Source organism: Scleropages formosus, chromosome 24 (genome assembly GCF_900964775.1).
Source record: "Scleropages formosus chromosome 24, fSclFor1.1, whole genome shotgun sequence".
Classification (NCBI taxonomy): domain Eukaryota; kingdom Metazoa; phylum Chordata; class Actinopteri; order Osteoglossiformes; family Osteoglossidae; genus Scleropages; species Scleropages formosus.
The window spans coordinates 7,326,022-7,343,653 of record NC_041829.1 but is presented as its reverse complement, the minus strand read 5'-3'; the positions used below and the strand labels follow the sequence as shown (position 1 = coordinate 7,343,653).

The window sequence follows — 17,632 nt, the reverse complement described above, 5'->3', positions numbered from 1 at the left end:
CCTGCATCCCAGCATGAGCTCTACACTTGTGTGTCCCAGTCCTGGGAGCCCAGCTTCAAAAGCCTGTTTGTTCTTAGTTTTAGATCCAATGTATTCAAATGAGTTCCTTCTGTCCTTCAGAACTGCTGAGCCCTTTTCAACATTCAAGAAGGGTATCCAAGCATCTCTTTCAGACCCACTTCCCTCCTGATCTCCGAACTGCCGGCACTTTCAGAATCACGTCTGTATCCGTACACCCACGTGCTGTGAAATGCACTTTCGTTTACAGAGGTGCAGGATGCCTTGGAGAAAAGCATGTGCTTAATGAATTAAGGTAAATAATGTAATTTATTAACATGGATTGGGAGAAAAGTTTTTTCTGTCTGTATCAACTGACGGACTTTGAATCAAACTGTTACATTCTGAATATCATCAGCACTTTAAGGCCTTTTGTGTTGCAAAAAACCAGGTTTTCACCTTTAAATGTTAAAGACTTCTGTCACTACCATACCAAAGCAGCCGTTAACAGCCATGCTTTGTAAATATTGTACACGACCTTGGTTACAGACTTTACAAAATACAAAAATTCTTCTCTCTTTAATAACTTATACTGTATAAGTCCCTAGGGGAAACCAAGGATTGAACTACTATAGGAAATGTAATTTTCGCAAGTTGCAAACATCCTATTTTATCCTTATATATTTATAAACTTGACTGATGGCAGCTTACATTTTAGGAAAAAGCTTTTTTAAAAAAATAAAGGAAAAACTGGTCAGAGCAAATAAGAGGCACTTGGTGGAAAGCATTTGTTCAAATAAAAAGATGTGACATGTGAAGTGCAGATGACATTCTAATCTCAAGTAGATTAAACTCAAGAACAAAATAACTGGTACAAAGATTTACCTGGGTTTCTCGCAATGCAGATAAAAACAGTCAAAACCTTGAAGTTCACATACATGTCAGTAGACCACTTAAAATAACACTCTTTTCTGTTGTATGCATTATGTAAGTGGTTCTCAACCCTGCTACTGGGATACTGCAGTGTTTGCTGGAGCTGAGCTCTTAATTAATTGTACTTGATGGAGCTATTGATAGAATGATTCAAACACGTAATTCGAATGTGTTAGTGGAGGGCTCTAGAAAAATAATTCACGCAGGCCAAGGGAGAAAAAATAATTAAAAAAAAAAAAAAAAAAAATTTTGCTGCAGTAGAATCTGAAAAAATGTGATCTTCCCTGAAAGTGAAACAGAAGAGTTCTGAGCACAGTTCGGAGTGATCGAGTATAACTTCATTGTCAAAAGGGTAAAAAAACAGACAGTAGGTGGCATAGCGGTTAGAGCCCAGGTTGAAATCCCTCAATGCGGCAGCCTCCTTGGTCAAGGTACGTATCGCAAATTGGCAGAGTAAAAATGAGTCGACCATATACACAAGTTGCTTTTGGGGGGGGGACAGCTAAAGCAACAGTTAAACTAAATTGATTACTGTAACTACAGCATTATTCATATTTTTTTCCCTGTTGTAATTTCTGTGGCTTTACATAGTGTAATAAAGAGATGGTGATCCACCAAGAAAAGTGCTGCACTACATCCATGTTCTGTAATAAGTGCAAACACTGCTTCTTTAACCACTATTTTTGTACTGATACAGGCAAAACAAAACAAAAAATCGTGGGAAAAAACTACTTTGTTGAATATTTCAGTTTGACAACAACAATTTCTATTCATTCACTGGAAATAAGTGGTTATGTGTCATGGTACGTGGCGGAGACGATCCTCAAGCTGTTATTCCTGCTGCCGAACAAGTGGCCATCAAGTGCTCAGAACATGCAGATGAGACGTCGGGGAACGACGGCAGCTGATGGCGTATATATTCAACACATTGGTTAAAAAAACAAAAACAAAACAAAAACAAACAAAAGACGTCTGCGGGAGTCATGGCAGGGTTTTGAAAGCCTCTCAGTCTCTCTCCCTGCAACGTGGGACACACTGCAAAGGTATTACTGCCAGGCACAGAGTGCAAATTGAAGGCTTTCGTCCGACGAGAACACCACAAACAAAACCCATTAACAAGCAAGCTGAGGCTAAACAATTCTTCTTCGGCATTTCACTTGTTTGTGCCTTTTCTTTGGAACAGCACAGGACAATTACACAGGGATTTGGCTAGAGCTAAACGAGACCCCTCCGCAGCCTGTCCAGAGGACCCAGTAAACAAATCAAAAAAATTAATTAAGGTCATTAGTGTACAAGCAAAGCGCATTATAAAATACTTTCAGCTAAGTGGGATAAATCACAGGATGCTCAATTACGGCTTACGTACAATGCAAACAAAGTGCAATTAACAAGATATGGGTACCGAAACGTGCAACTAAAAATACATACATGGTACATCTAAGGACAAATTACCGAGCACATTCACAGACTCGGTCCAACTGAAAACAGGAATCCAGAAAATAATCACAAGAGAAAAATTCAGCATTTGACACAGGAGATTTAAGGTAAAGTGCTCTCGCAGGACTGGGACAAACAAACGAGCCACTGCGGAAAATACCAGAGGTGCCTTCCCATCCTTCTGTTCGCCATGGTACTTCTCTCATACGTTCATGGACTTTTCACTCTGAATTTCCATTGCCTATTTTAGACGGGCTAACCTTGCATAACAAGTGTAGGTCGTTCCTGAAAATCTGCTCATAACGTGAATTCTTACAGACAAAAATTAGTAATTTAAACAAAAAAAAAACCATGTTCCTGAGCAAAGAAAGGTTCACCCCACCAGACAAACAAGCAGACTTCTTCCTACTTATCTTTTATCTTATCTACTTATTCTTTAAACAATCGAAATCCTGGTTCAGAATATCAGAAATGTTCTGGACACCTGTACATCCAGGCTTAAGCCCAAACGTTAAAAATTGCTCAGACTTTTACCTTAGGACTAATTTCTTTTCATTTGTTGTTTAATCCTGCTGTGTTCAGGAGACACCACGACACAGCTGGTAGAGCTGGTGCCTCAGCTCCTGGCTCACTCTATTTGGAGTTTGCATGTTCTATCTGTGGTACTGGTTTCCACAGGCGCTCTGGTTTTCTCTCATAGCCCAAAAATGTGTTGAAGGTGAACTGCTCTGTAAACTACTCATAGTGTGAGAGACAGTGTGTGGGTGTTTGTGTGTGACCACCCTGGGTTAGACTGGTGTCTACCCAGCCTCATTTTCTATGCTTTCTGGATGGGCTGTGAACCATCACCACCCTGGACTGGACAGAGCATCAAAGTACGATGAACGGATAGGCTTGGCACTTGAAGTATAAAGTCCATGTTCTCTATTAAGTGCCTAAGTGAAATTTACATCCGTGACGCCCAACCTACTGTATGAAATATCTGTTTCATGCTCAAGTGCAGTCCATAGGCCTAGAGTCTTGCAGGTTTTAGAGAACACATTTTAATTAGTGCCTGGTTGACACCTCAGTGCCAGGTAAGGTGGCAGACTCCCCATTCCCCTCAAGCACCGCAGTCACACACCCTTGTTTTAAAGCTAATGAGAAACCCTTTTGCTCCCCCCAACACATCTTTCAAGAAACTGTGATGTTTCATGCCACAGCGTAGGGCACTGCCTTCTCTGATTATGCAGAATATTGGCATATACGCATCTGCTATGTCTGCTAGTAGATACGGTCAATTTTACTGAATTGCCTCTTGAGAAAATCCCCTATTATATTTTATTGGAAGCTTGTGACACCTAATATATTATCAAGCTGAGATGCTGGTGACATGGTGGGAGGTCTGGAGCCCCCGACTGCATGGATCACTATAAACACTGCTAATGGGTGACTGGTGGGGTAGAACACCAACCCGTCTATGTCAGTTAGGGCAGAGATGGGCAAAAGCCTCTAAGGGGTCATCATTGCTGCTCAGATGAGCAGAGCCAGGCAAGGGTTTGGTAAACTGGGTGCCTAAAGGGCTCGAGATTCAAATCTGTGCGACTTCACACTGCAAGGCTAAGTATGCCTTCGGAAAGGACGTTTCTAAAGCCACACATATAGCCACACACACACACACACACACACACACCTTACACAAGACATTTAATACCACAGCTGCTACTGCTTAGACAGCACTGACTCAATACAAGAAAGACACAACCCAACTGTCTCCTGTGGCTGGATTTGAACACCCCCCCATGCAGCAGCCAACATGTTCTGGGAATCTGGGAGAGGGGGAGAGAGAGACTAAAAAAACAAACAAAAAAATAAAAACAAATAAATAAATAAACGAAAGCCCTCACAGTGTATGACAAATCCACACAGCTGAAACTGGGTCGATTGGCTCTGGGAATTACTCACTTTTGCTCATTCTGTGGGCCCGCAGCAAAAAAACCAAGCACCGTCGATACTGACAAAAGCAATCTTCTACTAAAAGATGCCCTCACAGCCCCCTAAAACCACGCAGCTCCGTGCCATCCCGCAGGAGGTGCGCGGCACCAGCAGCGGCTCGTTGTGGTCACAGAACCGATGCGTCCATCCAGCCATAACCCGGATGTGAACTGCTAACCCCCCGAGGCCGCAATCGATCTCTAAACTTCGCATCACACGACTGACCCAGTACACAAAAACACACTCGATACGTCCCAGGGCGTCCCCATCGGCACACATTGCATCCATAACATTCCGTCCATTATCTGCCCATCCACGCAGCCATTTGTCCACTCTCATATCCAGAATGTCGCTCCAATAGCAATAAGTGTATTAACTCAACACTTTCTATCCATAACGTCTATTAAGTCAACGCGCTAGAACAATAGCGCTCCTAAACTGCGTGACCGCTGCGGTACCCAAAGAACAGTTTATCGTCATGTGACTGGACCTCGGCTGATGGCATACTGGAACAACCGGAACGCTCAGTGCTTCGTCGTTTAAAATATTTTTCAGCAGTTTTGAAAATAAAGGTTGGATAATGGGTGAAATGAAATTCAAACTGTTTAAATCTAATTTAAAAAATGCTTTTTTTTTTTTAAACGCAGAACTGAAAGGGATCATCATTTTCTACTCACTGGCCTCCTCCCTTTCATTAAAATCACTCGTAAATTTATCTCCCCACTCGTAAGATACTGGGCAAAATGAAACAGTTTGTTAAAATAACTGACTTGATATTTAATGCGATTTGCAAGCCAATGCAGTATAAATATAGAAAGGAAAACAAACTAGGTTTGCTTGAGACTCATGTCTGCAGCAATGTCTCCTTCTTTCAATGTAATGCATACATTGTACTTTCGCTGAGATGTACGTCGCTTTGGACAAAAGCGTCTGCTAAATGAATAAATGTAAATATAAAAATATTTTATTTGAACAAACTTTCATAAAATACTTTATATATCTACTCATTTAGCTGATGCTTTTATCCCAAGGCATCCAACTTACAATTTTAAGCTACTTACAGTTACCCACCCATTTAAATAGCTGAGTAATTTTATTGGAGCCATGTAGGGTAAGCACATTGCTCAAGGTACAACTACTTGTTCTACGGGTAAAGGTGGGATTTGAACCTGCACCCTTGCGGTGCAAAGGCAGAGGCTCTAACAACTACACTACCAGCAGCCCCCATATATAACAGGATTAACACGTCAAAACGATTTTTAAAAAAATCAAGAGCAAGACACATTAGACTGCGCAATCAATGACAACACACTCCCCCAAATCACTCTGCAGATGGTTCTATCCATCTTCAGCAACATCATTGCGAAAGGACACGGCCCTGAACTGCTCTGGCCTGCTGTCTACAGTGTTGAGTTGGTCGCTTTGATGCCACTCTTCCAATGGAGTCCACAAAATAAACGTGGAAGTACACGTAACAGTGCACGGATTCTCTGGCTGTGCATCCACGCATGAGTGCAGTAGAGAGTCCTCCCCTCCACATACCAGCTCCCAACTGAAAACCCCTCCTCGACTGCGCACCTCGCACTGAAACCAGAATGTACTTATAATTGCTTTTTTCATTTTGACAATATTTTCACACTTCATTTGGCAAATTAAAATTACTCACTGAAACCACTGCATTTCGCTGAAATAAATGTACTTTCTCCAAAAAGCAGAACTTTCCCAAAACCAATGAAGTTTCTCCATGAAATCCAGCTCAACTATGAGCTCATGAGAAGTTCAAATGATAGAAGGATTAAAGTTAACTGACATTTTCAAGGCCATTATTTGTACAGCAGCATCATTCACGGGGCTCACCTCTCTGCAAATTTAACGCACAATTCAAATGGCCTCCATGATTTGTATTTTTGCAGAACAGAAATAAAGTAGCAAACTATAGCTAATGGACAGTACAAAGCACCTTTGTTTTGTACAGAAGATAATACGCATGGTCTCATCAGGTGACACTATGAAAATGTCATAAACAATTGCGGCACCCAGAACAGAGTCCAAGTGTAACACGAGGTGTCATCCAAGTCATTATACACACACAATCTCCTCATGCTACGAACTGAAGTTAAAAAAAAAAAAAAGATAATTTATTCTAGATCAGTTATTTTCTGTCAAATTTTCCCCACTTATCCACTTTTTCAAATTTCTGTTGCACTCCCGCCTCCTGACATTAGTTGGCAGCAAAACGCACTCAAACAGAACAGGATTGTTGAACCGCCTTAGTCGAGGTTTGATTCCCACCTCCAGCTGTAGTACCCTTGAGCAAGGTACTTACCCAAAAAATTGCTCTAGTTAGACTGTCCAGCTGTATGAATGGGTAATCATTCTAAGCAGCTTAGCAACGTAAGTGGCTTTGGAGAAAAGTGTCAGTTAAATGAGTAAACGTACAGAAGTCACTTCTGTGTATGCCCAGTTGATGAGATACATAACACTGCTCATTCTTCTGGCACAAATTACTAAAAATTAAAAAAAAAAAAAAAAAAAAGCTTGCAAAATTTGTTTTTACTCTAATAAAAATAAAATAAAATAAATACATTCGAAAGTGTTAAGGCATATTTCTCCATGTAGCATTTAGAATGGGTCTCAATGCATTGCTTTCAGACCCATCTCTCCCCCAATCTCTTAACTGCTCCATAAACGTGCATCCATAACCTCTATATTGACAGTCAGATCTATATGTAGCTACTCATATAGCGTAGACTGACAAAAACAGTGGTACTGGATGGACTTTAGATTTTAGTGTAATGCACTTATGTTTACATGTCTTTGAGGAAAAGTGTCTGCTAAACGGATAAACACATATAGCTTTACCCAAGAAGAAATTAAATAGAGATTTAGGTTCTTATTAACTGATGTAGCAATAAAAGAGACTTTGGACAAACAAATTGCATCATGAATGGATGGTCCTAATTGTGTTTGCAAGTTGAGGAACTTGTCTATAATGTAGAAAAATGAGTTACTACAGTAACTGTGCCCCTAACCACCTCAAGTGAATAAAGCTCTAAAACAGCCGTATTGGTTTGGGGCATTTTTCTAAACCCCTGGGTGCCCAAGTGTGTTACCTGTATCAATACCTCCCAGCACTCTTTTCAGGGACCCTAGCTGTGTGCGGCAACTCGCCCAGTCAGGAGACACACACGGGGGCATGTGTCGCCAGCAACCACTCCCTCCCCTCCCTCCTCACTCCTGCCACAGGCAGCAGAGACGTCCGTGCATTTATCAGAAACGCGCAAAGGAACGGAGGACAATGAAACCCGGCAGGTGAGACAGTGTTTGGCACCCCTTCCCTGTGCACCAACTCCACACAGGGGCCAGCCCTCCTGGCGAAATAGTTTTAACTGCCCCTAGGGGTTCTGATGATAGATAGAGAGTTTGCCTCCTCCCAGAGATCTCGTGAGAAGGAAGCGAAAAAGGTGGGAAAGAAAAGAAAGCAAACAAAAAAAACAAAAACAACCTAGCTGGAAGTGAAAATATCAGAGAGAAGGGGGGAGTGTGAGAGCACAAGTGATGGAGAGAGCGAGGCTGAGTGAGCGGGGGGGGAGCGAGAGAGAGAGAGAGAGAGAGAGGGTGGATGTGTTAATACACAAGAACACTGCATCAAACCGATGCAGCGGTCGGAGCGCTATGCGTCAGCGGTACATCCACGGTGCTGCTGAAGGACAAAAGGAGGAGAGAGAGCAGCCCGTGCTGGCCACCGCTAAAGGCCACACATAAACGGACGGGAAGGCACGCCAGCAAGTGGGGAGTGAAAATGTTGCCGCGGACTGGCTTTCCCTGCGCCTCTCCACTCCGCGCTCCTCTCGGCTCCCAGGCTGCCGCTGCGCTCCGCCACCTGCAGGGACTTCTGCTGCCCACGGAAGGCTAAGCGCAGCAACGCCGCTACCTGGAGATTGCAGGGGAACACTGCAGGAGCTGCGGGGGGGGGGGGGGGATGTGCCCAGAGGAGGCCTGACAGTTGCCAAACCGGTCGTGCGCTCGACGGACACTTTGCGACCTGCCCGTGCATCACCAAAGCCCCGTACGTCTGTCTTTCGTCGACAGCAGGGAGCGCGAGAGCAACCTTCGACGCCGCTGCCGCCGCACTCTGCCTCAACCAACCCCCCTCCCTTAAAAAGGGAAGAAAAAAAAACAACAAAAAAAAAAAACCCATCAACGGATTATCGTTAACTGTGCGGGCAGCAGGGTACAGCTGCTGGAGAAGGGAGACCCGGAGACGGCATCGCGCAGCTCCCAGCCCTCCTCTCCAATCCCCCTGAGCACACAGAATCAATTGGACACAAGGGGGGGCGGCGGCTGACGGCAAACTGAATGGGGGCATCGCACGGAGAGAAGGACGATCAGAAAAGAGTGCGTGCTTCCCCCCCCTCCCCTTCCCTTCTTGTGCCCGGGTCGAACGCGCGAGCTTTTCTGCCGATGGAGCGCGGTAAGAGGTGGCCGGTGGTAGCCAGAAGCGGCTCCCGAGGACGAGTGAGAGAAGAGCTGCAGGCGCTGCGCTCCCAAGGCAACCGGATCATTGTACCCGCTTTGTTCCGTGGGCCTCAAACCTCTCCCCTGCGCGACCTTCTGACGCTGCTCTAGCGGATTTACTGGGAGCCTTGTTTTCCAACATGGGGTTGCTATTCACTTCACTTCTCTAGAGGAGGAAGGGAAGCGGTAAAAATAAAAGGCGACAGTTCCCGGGAAGAAATGAATTAAACACCTCGGCTGTTCTGTGTAGAGGAAAAAAGGACTTCTGAAAACTTGAGGTAGGTAGGTGTTTGGCGCTGCATCCTGTCGGTTAAAATCTTTGCTCGGCTACCTTTTCCTCCGATACGCACGCACGCACGAGCTCACTTGCGTGCACGGTGTCCGAACAGCACCGTCCTGTGTCGTCAATGGAAAAAGGGACCAGAGTGCCGCTGAAACCAGGGTAGGGCCAGTTCTCCGTTCCCGTGCCAAATCCCGGACGATGCCGAATTATGAACGTGCCACATCATGAGTCTCTTGTGGCGGGTAACTGTGCGCCGTACCTGGAATGCAGCCCTGCTTTGTGTAGTCTACCTCGTGGTGCGAGCGTTGAGTGTGTGCGCTGCCTCAGCGGGCCCCCAGAGCTGCCCGCTTGTATGCTCCTGCAGTAACCAGTTCAGCAAGGTGGTGTGCACACGCCGCGGCCTCACCAGGGTCCCCGTGGGCATCCCGTCTAACACGCGGTACCTCAACCTGATGGAGAACAGCATTGAGGTGATCCAGGCGGACACGTTCCGCCACCTACACCACCTGGAGCGGCTGCAGCTGGGCAGGAACGCCATACGGCAGATCGAGGTGGGTGCCTTCAATGGCCTCACCAACCTCAACACCCTGGAGCTGTTCGACAATCGGCTCACGGTGATTCCGAGCGGAGCTTTCGAGTACTTGTCCAAGCTACGGGAGTTATGGCTCAGGAATAACCCGATTGAGAGCATACCCTCCTACGCCTTCAACCGGGTGCCCTCCTTAATGCGCCTGGACCTGGGGGAGCTGAGGAAGCTGGAGTACATCTCGGATGGCGCTTTCGAGGGATTGTACAACTTGAAATACCTGAACCTTGGAATGTGTAACATCCGAGAGATGCCCCACCTCACCCCACTGGTGGGACTCGAGGAACTGGAAATCTCCGAGAACCATTTTCCGGAAATCAAGCCCGGCTCGTTCCGGGGACTGAAATCGCTGAAAAAGCTCTGGATAATGAACTCGCAGATTGCCCTGATCGAGCGGAACGCGTTTGATGACGTCACAGCACTCATGGAGCTCAACCTGGCCCACAACAACCTCAGCTCCTTGCCACACGACCTTTTCTCGCCCTTGCGGTACCTGGTGGAGTTACACCTGCACCACAACCCATGGAACTGTGACTGCGACGTGGTGTGGTTGGCCTCATGGCTGCGGGAGTACATCCCCACCAACTCGACGTGCTGCGGCCGCTGCCACTCTCCGGCCCACATGCGCGGTCGCTACCTGGTGGAATTGGAGCAGAGCACCTTCCAGTGCTCAGCTCCATTCATTGCAGACGCGCCGCGGGATCTCAACATCTCGGCCGAGCGCGCGGCCGAGCTCAGGTGCCGCACGGCACCCATGTCATCCGTCCGGTGGCTGCTGCCCAATGGCACGATCCTGACGCACGCTTCCAACCACCCGCGGATGTCCGTGCTCAATGATGGCACTCTCAACTTCTCAAACCTGCTGCCCAGCGACACAGGGATTTACACGTGCATGGTCACCAATGTGGCGGGCAACTCCAATGCTTCGGCCTATCTCAATGTGAGCACCGCGGAGCTCAACACGTCCAACCTGAGCTACTTCACCACCGTGACCGTGGAGATTGTGGAGCCCCCGTCTGAGGTGATGTTTAAGCCAAAGACGGTCACCGCGTCGCCCTCCGTCTTTCAGCCCGTGTTCATATCCACTCCGACAGTGCTGCTGCAGAACACCAAGACGCCCAAGCAGGTGTCCATCCCCACTGCCAAAGGCACGGAGAAACCCGGAGCTAGCCTGGACGAGGTCATGAAGACCACCAAGATAATCATTGGGTGCTTCGTGGCTGTCACCCTGCTGGCGGCGGTCATGTTGATCGCCTTTTACAAACTGCGGAAGCGTCACCAACAGCGGAGCACGGTGGCCGCTTCTAGGACTATAGAGATAATCCAGGTGGATGAGGACGGTCCCCGGGCTGCTTCCACCACCAGTATACCTGGAGAGGGTGCGGTCGTGCTGCACAGCGTCCGAGACCACAACAGCACCTTCAAGACCAACTACAACACATACAAACCAGCACACGGGGCCCACTGGACAGAAAACGATACCGGCAACTCTCTGCATCGATCCAGGCCCAGCACCATCACCAGTATCTCCGAGTCCTATGTAACAAAAACTCACACCAAGGAGAAGGTACAGGAGACACAGATTTAACATTCCCATAACCATTTTCTTTTTCTCTTAAAAAAAAAAAAATAAACAAATGCAATAGAATGCACAAAAAAGACAGCAACTTCTTTTGTACAGAGTGCAAAATTAAGACTTTTGTTGTAAATGCTTATAAATAACTACCATATATATACATATACATATGTAAATGTATATGTATATATATGAATATATGTAAAAGAAATCTACAATGGGCTGGTAAGCAGAACAGATTATATAACAAATTTAAACTATTTTCTAACTTGTAACTTGTATTTAAAAAATGAAAGTTGTTGAGATGCTGTCCTGAGTATGAGATGGATAAAACTGTCTGAACAACAAAAGGGGCATTCTGAAATTTTTAGATGATGCTACATGGTATGCAGCAAATAGTGATTTATATGGAGAAGAATTTCTAATAAATGGCCTGAAACAATCTTTACAGGGTTATCTTGTAGAGGAGGGGGGGGGGGGGGGGGGGGGGGGATTGTACCGTGCCAAAATGTAATAAATGCAATAAAGGAGCTCTGGGAGAAAAGAGAGAATGGCAAATGCGGAGAGGAGCATCTTTGCAGGGATGCGCATGGCGGGCGTACGGCTCAGAGCACGGCGTGCTGCGGCTCCGTGCCAAACAGAGTCGGACTGAGCCCCACTGCTGCGGCTTTCCTTAACCCTGTATTTGCCTCTTCCATGCAGCCCGCTGCAGAACAGCGACACTTTTGTTCCAGGGCATTAAAACGCACCCGGTTGTCATTAAGGTATTGGGACACGGTACAAGATCCAAAAGAAAGGAGAAAACGAAGAAGTTGTTCACTACAGAGATGTTCCACTTATCTCTGGGGTTTAATAACCTGTTCAACTGTAGATTGTGCACATCCTCAACACCACCTGGAATAAACGGATTAACACATACATGCATGGGAACACAGTTTGCTCATACGAAGATGCTCTCCCTCACGATCACACGTATGAGAGCTTGAGAGGAATACAGGCAAAAGAAGGCGTCAGCAGCATTGCCGCTCACCCTGCTCTGTGCTGCACTCCACATCATATGAGAGCGTACGGTACTAAAGTGCTGGCGCAGACGTTTTATGAGAAGTGCGAGAGGGGTTTGAGTGTAGAAGCCGTGCTCTTTTCCCACCAGCGCTCAGCAACTGCACTCTTTCTCTGCAGTATGCTTCCACTGCCATCTATGACCGTTGCTCCCGACTGAAGGCCTGGATGCTTCATGTTTGCATTAAATGTGTTCTTTAGAGCAGGATGTCATATCTCCTACCGTGTCCTTCACCACCACCACCACCACCACCACCCCCCTCCCCCAGGGAGGGGATTATATCAACGGGGAGGAAGCGTTTCCCCACCAGTAACAATCAAGAGTCACGTCTTCGGTGGAGTGCCTTTCACACGGATCAAAAATGAGCGGGAGCATCTTTATCTCCGCGAGCTGGTCTTGGCAGGATGTTTCAGCAATCGTGTGATCAAAGACGCGGTAATTGCAGTGCCATCAAAGAATGAGACCAGATGAGGAAAGTGGGGATTACGCTCAGCCTAACATATGTTTTTCGTTGGGGGATGGATAGATAAATAAAAATAAAAACCAAAGCGCTGCATAGACGATATGAGCACAGGCACTGTGGTGCAACCAGTGACGCATGGGGACACGCCCCTCACACGTGTGCGTCATGTTTGCAGTTCAATGGGACACCAGTCCTTCACGCTGCCCTTCTGGCTACAGGAAAGCTGGTGGCATCTTTATTTTTCTAAGAATTAAATTTAAGCAAAATTAAGGCAGGAATCAAGTGCACAAGCAGATTTTTGTTTCTTTCCTCCCTTGAAATGTTGCTCGTCCTCTGCCAGCAGAACCGTGTGGTCGGGACACAGCTGCAGACAGAACAAACGGCCAAGCGGTCTTCGAAAACTGGTAACCGAGACAATCATAATGCAGTCATATGCTGGGCTGGTCAGCGTTGCTGCCCGTCATCAAGGGCTTTGGAAAGTATTCCCTGGACAAAGAGCCAAGGGCGTGTCGCACTTCAGTGGTCCTGATGGAGACACATGTACAGGTACCGCCCCCTGCTGTGCTTCATTAGACTGTGTGTCAAAGACCGAACTGGGCCTCTCTTACAACCCTTAGCAATAGGTTCATTAATGATTATAAAAATAATAATGTATTACATTATTATATGATGCTTTTCAACAAAATTTTCAGTTAGTTTTACAGTGGCTTACCCATTTATACAGTATCTCTTGAGTTTAAAGGCAGTGGCTCTGAGCACTACGCCACCTACTGCCCACAATAACTCACTGCTTACTGAGGTAAAAGCTTTTTCAGGGAAACACTTCAAATAAGCATTTGATTGCATCACGTGTGATTTATGCAGCAGCTCAGCACAGAAACAGAGACACGCCCTTCCAGAACACACAGAACCTCTCGGAAAGGGTACCTCCCACAGCCAAAGGGCTGCTGGGAGGGTCCGTCCGGACAACGAGGCAGAAAATAGCTCAGTTTGCACACAAGCGAGCAGCCGAAGAGACGCAAAGTTCGTTTCTCTGGAAAAGCACAGGGAAAGGGAGGTGGGAGAGCAACCCGCACGGCAGCCCCCCGCACCTGTTTTCCCTGCAGAGTCGAGCAGCTCGGAAGCCTGTGTTCTGGGACACAGCCCAGAACACGCACACGCAGCGGTTACGGGTGGCAGACCACGTGGGACTGGGGGTGGGGGTGCACTGACAAACTAGCTGAGATAATGGAGGAAGCACTCGCGTACCTCTCCCGCAACGCAATTAACGCTCCGGTGTCCGAGCGCCGCCTGGTTCGGAAACCGCAATCCGCTGGAGACAGAGGCATCGCTGCCGTATCTCCATCCCTCCGCCGTTCTACTGCTGTGTTCCTGCGCAGTGCCACCCTACATTTACATGAACTTAGTGAGCTGATGCTTTTCTCCAAAGTGACTTAATTGATCTGCCCACGTATAGGGCAGGATCAATATTACTGTACCGTTGCAGAGTAAGTACCTCCATCAAGGGTACTGCAGCAGGAGGTGGGAGGTGAATTTGGGTAGAGTACAATGGTGACAGCTCTAACCACGCCACCTACTTGCCGTATAAATGTTTGTCTTTTTGTACAGTGACTATTTCACAGGAACCAGATGAATGCAGCTCCCAATCATGTGGCATTAAAGAGCTACAGATGTTTAAATCTCATCCTTCACAGCAGTTCCCTCAAAGGAAACTGACCCTTTTTGACGTGTCTAACGACGTGCCCAGTTTTCCAGCTGAAACAGAGCATGTTTTGGCCTGCATTGCTACCGCCTCTGCTTTACAGAGCGCCGTTACTCTTCTCCTGTTAGCATCTCATGGTCACCGCCCTTTGTGCACACAATCATCGGCCCTCCACGTCATCCATCTACACTGCGTTCCGCCTACAGAGTCCCATCCCGAGCAACCCGGCAGTGTTCAACACAAGCTAACACATCTCAGAATTTGCCAGCAAACAGCTGACGGAGCAGAACACACGACTTGTAAAACTAGGGAGGAGAGAGAAAAAAAGTTTACAGTGAACACTGCAGTAGGAAAACAGCCCTCCCATACATTACTCCCCTGGAGAGTGTTTACCAATATGATACACTCATCTAGGGAAACACTAGGGCAGCAAAGTGAATCTCTTTCTTACAGATATTCATTAATGATGAGTAATGTCTGGCAGGGAAACACAGGCCACATTAAGTAAAATTAGACAAAAACTGAGCAATTAATGTTTAAGAGAAATATGTATTATTGCAACAATAATTAGCTATCTATTGTGCAGGACAGATCCCGTGTCGTTGAGTGTCACCCGAACCATTAGAGTTGTGGATAGCTATGTGCCCACCCTTTAGGAACCTTTAAAATGCAATTAAAAAAAAAAAAAACACATTAACAAAACATTGGCGTAACAATAAAAATGCCTCCACTGAAATTGGGTATATTTACCTAGGGTGGACTGTGAAAAGAAGCTGAATTTATTAAGCGTAATTATGCTTATACACACACAAAATATTTCTAGACTAAATTACGCCCTTTAACCGCCCTTCGATGCTGAAACAATCTCAGGTTTTTACACACCATATTCTTAAATGTAAGATGCAGATGCCCATGGACTATCCTGTGTTTTAAAAGTAACATCAGCTACTTTTTCTATGGGGGGAAGAGATCAAAAGCTCGCCTTGGTCGCGTGTCCACAATGGGTGTGATTGAGAAGCTGAACTGTGCTTGTGCTCATACTACAGCTGCTTTCAACTCTGTTTGCGGTTCCCCGCTGAGCAAAGCAGGCATGGACGGCATGTACTGTACCGTACTGTAAGGCATGCAACGCCCACAGCATCACCTACAGTGAGAGCCACCATTAGAGCACAAACCTCATGTCAACTGCATCACATTAGCCGAGTCACTCTTTGTACTCAAAATAAGTAATATTATTATTGCTTAAAAACACTGAGGTGTGGGTGAAGTACTGCTTCAAGTTTGTCATAATCAACTGTTAAGGACAGAAAAAGAGTTCTTGCACTCTTTTTATTAATGTGGAAGCGCTTTTTCCAACAAAACAGACATGTTCCTCTGGAAGGACATGGGCTTCGAGCTGATTTGACGCTCGCTTCAGTGTGCGGGTAACAAACTGCTTCTGTGGGAGATGGACTTCAAAAGGAAACGCTCTTTGGTGAAACGGAGGAGGATGGCGCGGGGCACTGTGTATGCCGGGTACACTGGTGGCACAGTTTCCACGTAGAGAACTGCTGAATCATGAATGGAGCCCGGAAGTGCTCAATGAGAGGGGCCAGCACAGTGTGTGTGTATGGAAGAGAGTGCGAAAGAATATGAATGAGAGACTGTGAGAGAAAGTGAAGGAAGGCGTGCGTGTGAATATATCCGTACGGAATTCGACATACAAACCCAGCCAGTAGTCAGACACCTACCTGAAACCATCGAAAGTTTGTCTCCTTACAAAGTGGAGTAGAGAAGATCAGCTCATATAATGTCCTGATAAAAGGGCTGTATTTCAGTCTCAGTTATTACTCATCATCTGGACTACAGAGTGGTCGGAGGAACAAAATAAGAACCACAAATCAAACGATCTCAGGAGATTAGTGAGACCATGATTTTGACCCCACAAATGCTGATGTGACTGCATCGAGTCTGACCAGACAGAGTGCCTGCATGTGTGCGCGCTCGTGCTCAGACAGGTCGGCTGTGCTCTGGTACAGCCCTGGTAATTCACATAAAATGAAAAGGCTCCAGCGGTGATGTGGCTTTAAAAGAACTGCCTTTTCAAGTGAACTACTGTAACTGCTGCCGCCATCAAGAACTGTGGAGGTCAAAGCGACTACTTAATTTTTATTGATAACAATATTTAGAGATTATTAAGCTGCCTGTAACTCTTAAATGGAACAGAATTAGATTTATATTTAAATCCAATACTAAAATACAGCAAGACTTAAACTTGGAATAATTTAATATTATTAATCAGAAGGCACAAGTCCCAGCACAAGCATAATAGAGATAATATATCCCTTAGAAAATTACTTATTCAAAATAGATTTAATTGAAACTGCTCAGCCCAACCGAACAAATAGTATAATAGCCCTACGTACAGGCTTAAAATGCATTCATTTGAAAGTGAAGTGTATGCTTACTTTTTTTAAGGATCGTTCATCGCAGAAATGAGCTATGGAAATAAAAATGGCAACACAGCAAATTTTATTATAAAACAAGGACATGGTAATAAATTAGAGCAGAAATTAATTTTTAATTGGAAGCTAAGGCTTTTCATTACTGAACAGTGCTGTCAGTCCTGAAAAAAGCCAATAAAAGTGTGAGCGAAGTTGGACGCAGGAGCACGAAGGCTGTGGTGCGACTGCGGCCTTGGCCGAGAGCCCCCTCGGCACAGCCAGCACCTGCTCGTCGCATCGCGCTCCGCTCCCAAAGGCGGCGTCGCGTTTGTGTGTTCTCAAGCTTTTCATTCGAGCGCATGCACGTTTAACACAGTCGACTCCGTGCGGCATTTGGAGCCTGCAACACTGTCGGTGAGCTGGCGGCCGGCGATCGCAGAACGTGGCTCTGGGCACAGGGGTCTCTCCGGGGGAGCGCAGACGCGCACGGATGATCGTCGTGCCGAGGGATTGCCACGGCAACGCTCAAACTGTCTCAGCACTGAAGGAGAGCCAAACTGATAGGACTGTATCGGTGCCTGAAAGAACTGGCTTTAATTTAAAAGCTCGAAGCCATGAATTATGCATTCTTGCAGAGCCGGAGGACAATCCCGTATCTGTTGCAGCTGCGGCAGAACTGC

General features: G+C 46.3%; 2 protein-coding genes across 2 annotated transcripts in view; one reads left to right on the top strand and one right to left on the bottom strand.

Moving 5' to 3' along the window:
- Positions 1-17,632, bottom strand: part of snd1 (staphylococcal nuclease and tudor domain containing 1) — a 172,342-nt gene that overhangs the window by 75,722 nt on the left and 78,988 nt on the right. The gene's annotated exons all lie outside the window — the stretch shown is intronic.
- Positions 7,997-13,375, top strand: LOC108936501 (leucine-rich repeat-containing protein 4-like). The gene is made up of 2 exons (XM_018755883.2): positions 7,997-11,295; positions 13,168-13,375. Exons 1-2 carry the CDS (start codon positions 9,367-9,369, stop codon positions 13,354-13,356), a joined length of 2,118 nt encoding a protein of 705 aa, XP_018611399.1. The 5' UTR covers positions 7,997-9,366; the 3' UTR covers positions 13,357-13,375.

Bases quoted from the DNA above. Each gene is read 5' to 3' on its own strand.
- LOC108936501 (XM_018755883.2), top strand. From the start codon at position 9,367: ATGAGTCTCTTGTGGCGGGTAACTGTGCGCCGTACCTGGAATGCAGCC. The intron at 11,296-13,167 runs GTACAGGAGACA...GTCCTCTGCCAG, and splicing joins AAACTCACACCAAGGAGAAG to CAGAACCGTGTGGTCGGGAC.